Below are 11869 nucleotides of genomic sequence, written 5' to 3' on the forward strand. Positions count from 1 at the left end.
AGTCCAGTACAAAAGTTCCATTCATCTTGCATCTAAATAATCATTTTCAGTGGGAATGTAGATGCTAAGAAATAGTTTGTGTGTTTCCCAGAATGCTAGGAAGGACAGACGTGATCTTAGACATATTCTGAGATTTCACACTTGAATTTGGGAAATGTTCTGCAGTCCTGGAGCTGCAGCAGAGCAGTGAATGCTGTTCTTTGCAGTGAAAGCCACAGCTGCTGTGTGGCAAGTAAAGGCCTGTTCAGCATAAGGTTTGGGGACTTCTGTGCAATAATCAACTTAACTTTATTGCAGCCAGTGGATAGGCACAGACTTGAATCATTCCTGAGCTTCTGAAGCTGGGAAAAAACCTTTGTGGATGTGTGCCAGGTCTAGAATGCTGCACATTGGTCGGGGTGGGTGTAACTGTAAACATCAAAGTGGTGCTGGCTGTCCCTGCCTTTGAGGAGTTACATTCTGTTACTCTGGGCCATGAGAAGGATTGTGTTGCTTTTGTCTGGAGGTCATAAACCACCCTCCCCTTTAACTGAGCAGAAATTCTTTCAATATCAGTTTTGGAATTGGCACTGTCCAGACCAGACTCCTCCTATTTGCATTTTTCAGTTATGTCAGTTGGTCTATTTATACACGTTTTAAACAAAAACATTTGTCTTGCCTAGTGGGTAGATCAATACTTCAGCCACTTAACAGGAGTCATTAAAGGGTATTCATTCACATTTCTTTTCCAATTTGTTTATTGTTATGTGTTTTGTGGAACATTTGAGTTGAGATGTTCCCAAACCATATAGGGTTAAAACAATAGGCAGCATGGTTTTAACAGAGTCTGAGTCCTTGCAGGTTACAACTCTTGGTACTAAAACAGGTGCTGTCACTGAAATCTTGAGATTCATTTTGAAAATGCAAATTCACCTCTCCCTCTGTAAACCAGTAATGTTTTATTTCATTTCAGATGATCTTCAAGAAGCCAAGAAGCTGCTAGGAAAAATGAAGTATTTTGCCAACTTAGAAGATAAACTAAAGGCCAAGAAGATCCCTTCCTGATGTTGCCTTCTTAGCTATTAAGAGTTAGTGTTATTTCAATTAAACAAATGGTTTTATTAGCAAAATCAGACCAAAGGTGTTTGTGTTTCCTATACTTCCATTAAAAGCTTTAATTCTGAGAGGAGGAAAATAAATAGAAATCCCATGCTTGCTGCAGCACTTGGGGAACAGATGGCATTTGGAAATGCTTACAGCCAGGAAAAGTTGCACTGGGTGAGGTGGGCCACTGTCCTGGCAGTGGTGGGTATGGAAACAAATAACAGAGAGGCACACAAACACCAGCTGTGAGATTTCTTACTTCCTAACATGTGAAGAATGTATTTTAAGTTGAAAAAGAGTCCATGAAAAAATACTAGAGAGGAGGCAGAAGGCTCATTCAGCATGTCCTACAGGTTCCCTGTAGTTTAAAGGTAAAAAGTATTTAATTGCTGTCATCTGTCCTCTCTGCTACGTCATGCTTTTGGGTATGTAGATCTCAGTCTGATGGGAACTAACCTCCAAAACGAGGAGGTTTAAACTATGCAAACAACTGTTGCATAGTTTAAAATGTTAAGATGCTAGGTTAGGGGGAAAAGTAACCAAATTGAAACCCCAGGCAGTCTTTTATCAGGATACAAGTTTTTATTACAAATATCAGTAATCAGAGAGTGCTGTACTTTCATTGCACAGTACAGTAGTAGGACTGGATGAGGAATGTCTTTAAGGCTTTCAGAGTTACATATTTGGAAAAACAGAAACTAAATACCACTATTTCTACATAAACTGGGATATTTCAAATATCAGCTATCAGTTCTTGTGTGGGTTTTAACAAGAACTCAGAATGTTACACTCAGCAAAGCATTTGGATGTGCCCTATGACCCAAACTGAACACGGGGCTTTGAAATGCAAGAAGAGCTGCTGAATTCTCTGCAGAAATCTGCCAGAGGGGCTCAGTGAACATCCTCCCTGGCATTTCTGCATCCCTACAGCACCAGGTTACAGCTAAAGATCAAGTTTTCTGTGGATAATACAATACGTTGTTAACAGCATTTCAGCAGTACTAACTTGCCTTTAGTTACACTTCCTCTGAATACACAGGCAGATTTAATAAGCCACTTGATCATGTATTACAAGGTTCATAATTCTCACTGAAGTTCTGTTGCATTTGTGAAATTATGCAGAAACCTTTAAAAATTCATCTTGGAGTTGCCTTCTTTCATAAAGCTCTGTTTCCTTTTTCCTGGCATTTCTTCCAAAATTAAGCTTGTTAAATTCCTTTTTGATTTCCAGAAAAGATTTGTTTTTTGTCTCAGGAATTATGAGGAAGATGAAAGCAGCAACAAAGAAGCACTCCAGTAAGAACACCACAAAACAATACTGCTTCAGTCCATTCTGAAAAGAAATGTGATTGCAACATACTTCAAGAGTAATAATAGTAGGTTTGAGAAAATAAGCTTTTTGTTTCCATTTACAATTAGCATTGCTGCTCAGATGTTTTTCTAAAAGGAGTCATTTAACCTAGTCTTTACCTGTAACTTTTTAGATAAAAGACTGTCAAGTGCTGTGCAATTATTGGGCAGACTTTATAATAAAAATAAGATAAACCATTTAAACAGTCAAATGTCACAATCTAGAAGTCAACATTTGCTACTTAGCTGTCACATACTTTATATAATTTAAGTTTCTCTGAATGTTAATATTTTCAGTGCTGTGCATTAAAAAAAACCAACTGTTTTACTGAGAAGCAGAGCTCAACTATGAAGGAAGGACAGGCAGATCCAGATACCCAGATTCATGCTGTTCCTGCAGGTTTTGCTGTCAAGAACATGTGCTAAAACTGAAAATACAAAGCTGGAGATGAAAGCCTGTCTTGCCTTTCCTAATCTGCTTACAGAACTCTGTCAGTTCAGCAAATTCTCGGGGATGTGTCTTACTGGCCACAGGTACCATCTCAACATTACTTTGCCATAAAAGCACAAGGCACTATTAAAAACTGTTTTGTTTAAATCTCAGTATCTGATTAAGTTTTTCTGCTTTTGATACCTTTTGGTTTGTTTTCATGTGAACGTGAGCATTGCCCTCCAGTGCATTCCTTTACTTTTCATTTATCATGTTATATTGAGGTTTGTGATGTGTAAAAAATACTTTTAAGAGGGACTGAATCTGTTGCTTCTCATTTGAGGGCCAGTGTGCATTCTGGTCAAGTGTGAATTATATATACACAAGTGTATGTAATACAATACAAACAATGGGATGGAAGCTGGGAGCAGAAAAAATGGAAATTATGCTGTTCATACTCACCACTATGAAGGGGAACAGCATCCCAACTGTGAAGAAACTAATCCAGCTCACAGTCCCTGCAATCATGTAGGCAGCAGGACGTGAGGACTGTACAAATAACTCAGCTGTCAGGGTGTTTGTTATGCCACCTGGGGATGGTTCAGAAACAGAACAGAGAATTGTGCTAAATGTCCATTTGAGGTATTTCCAATGCTACAAAAGATTGACTTGCTTTTGAATATGCCATTAGCTGATCTGTTATAATTCCTCACAGCACAATTCTGAGGCTGCTGCCCTTGCAAGAAGTTTCCCACTAAAACACAGCCCCATTTCAGCAGCACTGCTCAGGGAGCAGGCCCCTTCTGACCAGTGTAGAGCCCCTGTGCTCTGAAGGGCAGAACTAAGCCCTCCCTCACACATAGCTCCCCCAGAATCATGCATGGTAAGCCTCAGCTCTGGGCTACAGGATGGCCTCACTTGTGTTCCTCAGGCAGAGCAGCAGCAGCTGTGCTGCAAAGGCCTCTTGGCTGTGTGACACCCCAGCCCTCCCAGACCTTCCCCCACTCACAAACATTCCTGTGCAGTACCTGGGCCCAGCCCAAAGCTCAAGATGAAGGCAAATACACACATCATGCTCATGTAAGGCACCCAGGAGTACAGCTCCTGAAACAGAAGACAATGAGAAGGTTTAGTTCAGATTTTGATAATCCAGTTTTAAAGTCTGGCTTAACTAGTATGTTTCCTTCTGGATTTTATTTCAATTAAGACCAGCAGTCTTTCATGGCTCTTTTACAGCTAATTTATTTAACAGTTCTGCTTCAGCGAAATTAAATAGTGTTCATTCAATAATTTTTACTAAATCATATAATAGAATTATGTAATCATAGTGTGGGCTGGGCTGGAAGGGGCTTTAAAGCTCATCCCATCCCCCCCTGGCTATGGGCAGGGATACCTTCCACTATCCCAGGTTGCTCCAAGCTCCATCCAACCGGGCCTTGAACACTTCCAGGGATGGGGCAGCCACAGCTCCTCTGGGCACCCTGTGCCAGGGCCTCAGCACCCTCACAGGGAAGAATTTCTTCCTGCTACCTAATCTAACCCTAGTCTCAGTTTAAACCCATTCCCCCTTACTGTGTCACTATGTGCCCTTTTCACTCCTCAGTCACACTGGGTAACAGGAACGAGTCCCTTGCACCTGGTAAGTCAGAGAGAAGGTCAGAACAGTGCACCAGAGTGTCATGAGGAGATAACCCCCAATGATAAGGCATCTTCTTCCCACATAATCTATCAGCAAACCCTGTGGACAAGATACAACCTTCTGTTAATATACTGATCTCATTTTTACCAATATTCTTCAAGAAGAATCATTACTGTTTGTACTGGGAGGTAGAACAAACTGCTCCTTACACAGGAGAGGGCTGTGAGACATTCACAAACTCCAGTACCAAGTGTCACATACGGGATTTTTTCTGCCACGATCCCAGCTTGTTCAAAAACGTAAGTTGCGTAGAAATAAATCTACAACAGAAAAAAACCAAACAAACAAACAATGAGATTTTTCTGGTATTTAAAACATTGTCTGGAAACAAAGTCATGTTCATACTAAACATATAGATCAGTGTATTTTATGTTGTGAGTTACTAATTCAACATAAGCAGCAATAACAATCTGTTGAATTCATGTCTAAGTAAACATACTGCTATCATAAAAGCCAAGAGAATTATTCAACTTACTGAATATGCTTTATATTCTTAAACCAGACACACTGGGATAAGCTGATCCACCTTTATTTATTTTTCAGATGAATGTTTTTCAGAGGAAGTATCAAGTCATTCTTTAGAAAAGTTTGCATACCAGAAACACAGAAATGAGAAAAAAAATTAAAGAAAAACACCAAAATAATGCTTTCCCACTCATCCCATTTAGCTGAGCTTCTCTATGTGGATCTTTTGTGTTAATAAATGGTTGAAAACCAGGTGGAAATGAAATAATTATTTAAGCTGTTTGTTCACTCTTACAGCATTAATGCCACTGAGCTGTTGGCCCATGGTCATGACGATGACAGTGATGAGCTGCCATCTCACAGCAGGGTCAGTGAATAACTGCCAGGGCTTCCTGGGCTTCTCCCCATCCAAGGCAAAGCATTCTCGCTGGATGTCTTCCATCTCCCTTCGGTACTCTGAGGAGCCATGAAATCGTTTCAAAGCTACAAATAGAAAAAAAATAATTTACATTTATCTATCAACCACAGCTCCTGGGAAATAATCTCTTTTCATAATGACCTGGCTTTTGTTAGGATATGAAAAATTTGCTGTATGACTTTCTTGTTCCTTGCTGTTTTTTCACAGTTTTTTGCTGTGGTGGATTAGGAGAATTCTGTGGCATTTCTTTCCTTCTTTTTAGAGGAATTTCTGGCCTTGAAATATTCACCAGGAAAATATCTTGTATCTGAACCTCAGACCTTTAAATAGTCTTTTCCTTAAAGGACACCCTTACCAGTTTGAAGAGTTTTGCTTAAATTCTAGGCAGACATTGAGTCCTTTGTTATGGCCCTGACTTTAATGTTACCAATGGGATGTAGCTAGTGAGCTGGAGCAAAGACAGAAAATCCTTCTCCTAAGGCAAATATAATCAGAAGTCATTTAGATCCCAGAATAAAATCTTTACAAATGGTCTTAAAGACTACACAGCATCAGTTCCTCTAAAATCTTCATGATTAAACACATCTCAAATGACAATCTGTCTTCTTAAGGTCAACAGTAGGAGTTTTGATGATCCTGATAATGAACTTTCCACTGAGACTAATCAGCGTGGAGCTCCAGTGAATGACCTTATATTTGAAATAGGATAATAAAGTTTTGTTCATAACCCATTATGGGCTCCTGAATTCCACAATCCCTTCTTCCATATAAGCTCACTGGAGGAAAAACATGGCCCAAAAAACACTAGATGATACAACTGTGCTGTGTGGATAAAGATAAAAGGAGAATCTGGAACCCAATATATTCATTGTACCCTTCTGGAGAACAGAAAGTATAGATATTACCTTTGGCACAGCTCAGCTCATCACCTCTGTCAATAAGAAGATATCTGGGACTTTCAGGAAACCATGGAAGGAATAACAGTTGGGCTAATGCTGGAATACAGCTGCTGGACAGCAACAGAGGCCAATGCTTTTCTCCACCCAATAATTCTCTGTGAGAAATGTGGAAAAAGAAGGCAAAGAAATATAATAATTAGCTATTCATTACTATTTAGTGCAGTCTGTGCTCCTGGAACTTCTAAGTTCCAGCTGGATGAAGGCCTGAGCAACTTCCTCTGATCACACAGGGGGCAAAAGCAGTGCTAATGCTGTGATACAGAAATGTGAGTCCTTGGCTCTCAAGTCCTTTCCAACATCCATTGTTTCTAGCAAGAAACTGGCAGAAAACATGAAGTCAGCTCAAATGTGGCTGCTGTACTGATGCTGTACTGGTGACCCATCTAAACTGACACTATTCCCCCAAGGACACAGCACCGATGGTTGGCAGTTGTAGGAATAAGGTGACTCAAGCTGGATTTTCTTCTCCTGGAGGGACCTTGTGTGTGAATTCTAATGTTACAATGGCACAAGGAATGTGCTGCAATGAGCTGTAGGAAATTGGAATTCTTTACACAGGAATAACACAAAACAGGAAAAAAAACCCTTGCCACTATTGGACACAAAAGAACACAAGCACACCACCGTTCTCAAGGTAAAGGAAGAAAAGAGGAAGTTTATTTTCTGACTCCAACATTTATAGTTTTCCAAAAGTGACAGCGGATTGGAGGGTGACAGTGACACCTCTCCAATGACACTGGTCAAACCAACAGTCCATCAACTTTCTCCTCCTCCATAAAGGAAGACAAAACAATCAGTTATTTACAGAAAGTGTCTGAGAAAGTTCACCACAAGAATGTCAGCATCAGAAGGCTTAGAAAATCTTAAAAAAACAGGGTGACAAACCCTCATACATTTCTTACCTCAAACCAATTATTTGTCCTGTCAGGATTCCCCCAGTCAGAAAGATGGAAGTCCCCATGGCCAAGCCACCTCTGAGGTGTTTTGGGGCAAACTCCCCAATATAAAGAGGCTGCACACAGAGCCCAACACCTGCAAGTAAATGGAAAAAACATTTTCCTATCATTAGAAATTGCTTTGCAAAGAGTTACTAAAACAAAACACATACAAAATGGGACTTCATTAATTTCCTATTCATTTAGCTGCCTTCAGATTCCAAGCTATGCTACAGAGCATTTTCATAATAAAACCTAAAGGATCAGAAATAACAATAATTTATCATTCACCATAGTTTATTGATAGTAGGAATAAGAAATCATTCACCTGAATTTATGCCAATCAAAAACCTTCCAGCAATCAGTAACTCAAACAATCCTGTAGGAAAACTGATCCCCATTAAAATGGAGGCTAGTATTGCTATAATATTATTCATCAAAAGAGCTCCTTTCCTAAAAAGGAGGAACAAAAATAAAATAAAATAATAATAATAATACACCACAGAACAAACAAAAACTGATTAAAACAAACAAAAAACCCCCAATGTCTCAACCAGACATTATGGAAATGTGTAATAATGTGGGTTTTTAAAGTTTTCTTTTCTGATAATGTGGGGAGATAAATGGACTTTATACTGAAGAAACATGCTATTCCCTGGAAGCCCAGATATCTGATACAACTGCTTGTGTTTTTAAAATGTCTAAACATAAGAGTAATGTATAAATATGACAGAAATGCCTGACAAGGTAGGAGTGGGGTTTCTTCATTTAGACAAATGAAGTGCAACAGATGAAGCAGCACGTCCTTATTGGCACAAGGGCTGCAAATGTGTCAGGGGGAAACTCATGTTTCCAACACACTCTGAGTGCATTCCCCTACTCAGATTTCACTAAATGTAATGCAAAGACAAAGGTCATAATTCAGGGCACATCCTTAAAAGCCACATTGGAATAAACTGTAAAATTCTACTAGAAAACTCAGTTTTAAAGTGAAAAAAAACTTTCACCAAGGTACTCTTTTCACCCACTCTTTTCCCATTTATTTACTTTCTATTCCAGTGAGAAGGTAGGAAAAGCAAACATGTTTTGATGTGCCTGCTGCTGCAACTGACCTGCCCAGGCGTATGGCCATGCTGCCTCCAATCAGGGCTCCACACAGGCCTCCAAGAGAAAAGATGGAAGCAATGACAGACCAAAGAAAAGTCAGCAAATCTGGATTTAGCTCCTTGTGATAACGACTGCTCCAGGTCTCATTTAAGAACTTGTGTATATGCTGCAGGAGAAAAGAGTGATGACTGTGTAGCATTTTATACAGCCATACACACAGCACTACAAATAACTTGCACCCCAATCCTGAAAATCAATTCTGGAGTTAATTCTAAGAGATATCAGCTGACTGGCAGAATATTCCTTGACCATAAGAAAGACTTTGTGTTTCCTACACCCCCCACACCTCAAAGGCTGCAGAGCAGCTCTGCTTTGTGCCCTGCCTCAGGTGTTGCAGCAGAGGGGAAACACAACCCTGACATGCACTGCCATGAGAGAGCTCTGAGATCCTTCTGAACAAGGAGGGGAACAGGGTGGATGGTTGGCCCCACTGTTTTTAGGAACATCTCACAGCATAGAGGCCTTGCATCCTAAAAAATTTTACTGTCAGGGGACTTATTCTGACACTTGGTCTAAATCTCCCCGCCTCAGTGTAATCCAGAAAGTCACAGTAAAATCCCTTTTTCAACTCTAATAATACTCCACCTTTCTTACAGTATTCATGTGTCAGAACTTTGAGGCTGTTATTCCACATGCTTGGTTTTCTAAAATTTGCCTTTAGAAGCTCTTGAACTGGCATGTATCTGTAATCAGAGGCTCCTGTTCTTTGCCTGCAAACAAAGACTACAGAAGAACAAACTTCTTGGACTCTCCCTCTGTTCCCAGCATATGACCTGTTCTTTCACAAACAGCTCCTTTGAAGCTTTGTGAAAAGCATACAATGTTGAAGCAAATTCAGTCTTCACAGTTTTCCAAGCAAATAAATCAGCTGGTAGCAAAAACTGATACCCACCACTGTCACAAGAACATTTGCTCAGATCCTTGAGTCATCCACAAAATATGCAGAATCCTGGAGGCTACAGCAAAGAACGCTCAAGTAACAAGTGAAAATATTTACAAGATACTCAGCCACTACAGATGGAACATTTTAATTCCCTAAGAAGGACTTTTTCAGTAATCTGCCTTGTGATGGACACTGTAAATAGTAACTACGCTTTCTCCCTGTGATAGAAAGAATGGGAATGGCTCAAAGCTGTGTCAGGGGAGGTTTCAACTTGGCCTTTGGAGAAACAGTGGTGACATCCTACAGAAAGGGTGGTCAAGCAGAGGAACAGGCTTCCCAGACAAGTGGTCAATACTCCAAGGGTATTTGGACATTGCTGTTAGTAATACACTTTAACTTTTGGTCAGCCCTGAAGTGGTCAGGTAGTTGGACTAGATGGTCATTGCAGGTCCTTTCCAACTGAAAATATTCTGGTCTATTCTACCCTTAGTGTTCTGGGCTATTTTAGTAATCAAAAAATATATTACTTACTCAGTTAATCCTTCTAATAATAAAGGTATTTATGAGGCATATTAACACTTTTGTCTGACACATAATAGTTCTGATGGGAGGTACTCACAAACAAATGCACATGAAACCACTTAGGAAATGAGCAAGATTCCTTCATATGAGAGGAAGAGTGCTTCAGTTCCCACTGTGCTCACAGCAAAAGCATATTTGGCCTCGTGGCTGAGTTCAGAGAGGAAACAGCCCAGTGAACAAAAGATGAGCTTTTACCTGAGTGGGTGCATTGATAATGGAGACATTGTACCCATACTGAAAGGTGCCTCCAATTCCAACAGCACAAACAGCCAGGAACAACGTCCAGCTGGGGAGCTGGGGAGCAAAAGAAAATCAAGGCACTTCAGTGATCAAATTCCCCCTTCCTTCATATATAAATGCTGTACATATTTCTTTTAATAAACTTCTATTCCCTGAATTTCTCATTGTTAGATATGTAGACTAATTCTTCATCATTCTCATTCTTGGTCCAGTTCCCAGAAATGCTGAGTTATTCCAGATACTGTACTGTATTCTGACAGAGCTGTGTCCTTCCTAAAGATAATTCATCAACACTTCCTTCCTTCTTCCCTCCCTCCCTGAAATTTGCAAGTTGAAATTGATCTTATTAAAGTAAAATCCAATTTACATTTCCTTATAGTTTCCAATAATAAAAAGTGTTTCTCTGAATGTCAACCAAAGCAATGAATTAAGAGTTATAAGTAAGGGCTGCAGTGTGTACGGTAGAAAAAACCAAAATTGATGTGGTAAATACTGGCACTGCACACTCAGACCCTTATAGTAACTAAGCACTGTAAACCTATTTTGTGTGTTTTATGGGTACAACATGGAATCTAGAAGGAACAGAAAATAAACAAACAACCCAAAATAATGAACATACATCATATCACTTAGGTTTTATTATGACAGATCTTTTGTTTTTCCTGCCCAAATCAGCTGGGCTCGTGACATTGGTACGCTGTCTGACATTGGAGTTATGAGAGAGCACAGATAACAGCCTCACGTGTTCTGAACTCCTGACAGTTTATAAGGGCGTTCACTTCATTCCAAAAACAAAACACAAACAAAATTCAATTTGTATTCAATATAAAACACCAGAATCAGAAAGCTGCTTTTATAGCTTCCACTTTCCAACACAGCCAGTTGTCCAAGGAAAGCGCAAAACCTTACACTTACTAATCACTTAATGTATTTCTATTCAAATGCTAACATGAAATATCCACACATTTCACATCTGTACACCATTGCTAAAACCACAAACTCCCTGCAGGATCCACCTTCAGGATGGTTCTGCTTACCTTGCAGGGCGAGCTAGACCCTCTGAGCAGGGGCTGGTGCTCCATTCTGAGCATGGGCTGAATTACATTTCCTTTGCAAAATTTAATAAACTACGTTACAGAAAAAAGAAAAGGTGCCAAAGAACTTAAGTTACTAATGTATTAAGACACAGCTTTACTTTCTTTTGTTGTTGTTATTTTGTTTGATTGGTTTTGGTTTTTTTTCTCCCCGCCCATTGGGACTCTCCTGAAGGGTTCTGAACTTTGTGACAGGGATGTCCAACTTCGATAAAGCCTCACAGCAGCCTCAGGGAGCTCTCCCACCTCTTACAGTGTGTACATGCACTGTCCTTCTCTAACTCCGCGCAGAACCCGCAGCCTCCCGCAACCAAAGACAAGGACGGGCGATTACCGTGTGCCTGGGCGCCATCCCTCCCTCCTGCCGCCCGGAGCTCAGCTCTACTCAGCTCCGCTCACCACCTCCCCGAACCCGCCTGAGCTCCTCAGCTGACCGGGATTTGGCTGCCGGACCGTGCCCGCCCCGCTGCGGGGATTAAACCGGGCCACGGACAAGAGAGGGGCTGTTCGGACACCCTCGGGGAGCCCGCGGTGGGCGCCCCCTCACGGGCCACGGACAAGAGA

General features: G+C 40.6%; 2 protein-coding genes across 2 annotated transcripts in view; one reads left to right on the top strand and one right to left on the bottom strand.

Annotated features, from left to right (window-relative positions):
- Positions 1-1103, top strand: part of HSCB (HscB mitochondrial iron-sulfur cluster cochaperone) — a 4162-nt gene extending 3059 nt beyond the window's left edge. The window contains exon 5 of the mRNA XM_031057458.1: positions 953-1103. Coding sequence (XP_030913318.1) covers positions 953-1044 — 92 coding nt within the window. The 3' untranslated portion in view covers positions 1045-1103. The remainder of the gene's footprint in view (positions 1-952) is intronic.
- A 630-nt stretch (positions 1104-1733) lies between these two features.
- On the bottom strand, positions 1734-11680 carry LOC102039128 (solute carrier family 2, facilitated glucose transporter member 11-like). The gene is made up of 12 exons (XM_031057494.1): positions 11640-11680; positions 10167-10265; positions 8452-8612; positions 7668-7792; positions 7307-7436; positions 6351-6499; positions 5323-5510; positions 4712-4822; positions 4500-4601; positions 3892-3967; positions 3326-3453; positions 1734-2416 (listed from the first exon to the last, which is right to left on the bottom strand). Exons 1-12 carry the CDS (start codon positions 11655-11657, stop codon positions 2198-2200), a joined length of 1506 nt encoding a protein of 501 aa, XP_030913354.1. The 5' UTR covers positions 11658-11680; the 3' UTR covers positions 1734-2197.
- Between the last annotated feature and the right edge of the window lie 189 nt (positions 11681-11869).

Source organism: Geospiza fortis, unplaced genomic scaffold, assembly GCF_000277835.1.
Source record: "Geospiza fortis unplaced genomic scaffold, GeoFor_1.0 scaffold408, whole genome shotgun sequence".
Classification (NCBI taxonomy): Eukaryota; Metazoa; Chordata; class Aves; order Passeriformes; family Thraupidae; genus Geospiza; species Geospiza fortis.

What these genes read in the sequence shown, in the direction of transcription:
- LOC102039128 (XM_031057494.1), bottom strand. An exon ending in TTTGATTGGCATAAATTCAG is followed by an intron (nt 7,437 to 7,667) that starts GTGAATGATTTC and finishes ATTTACTTGCAG; the next exon opens with GTGTTGGGCTCTGTGTGCAG. An exon ending in GAGCTTTGGGCTGGGCCCAG is followed by an intron (nt 3,454 to 3,891) that starts GTACTGCACAGG and finishes AACCATCCCCAG; the next exon opens with GTGGCATAACAAACACCCTG.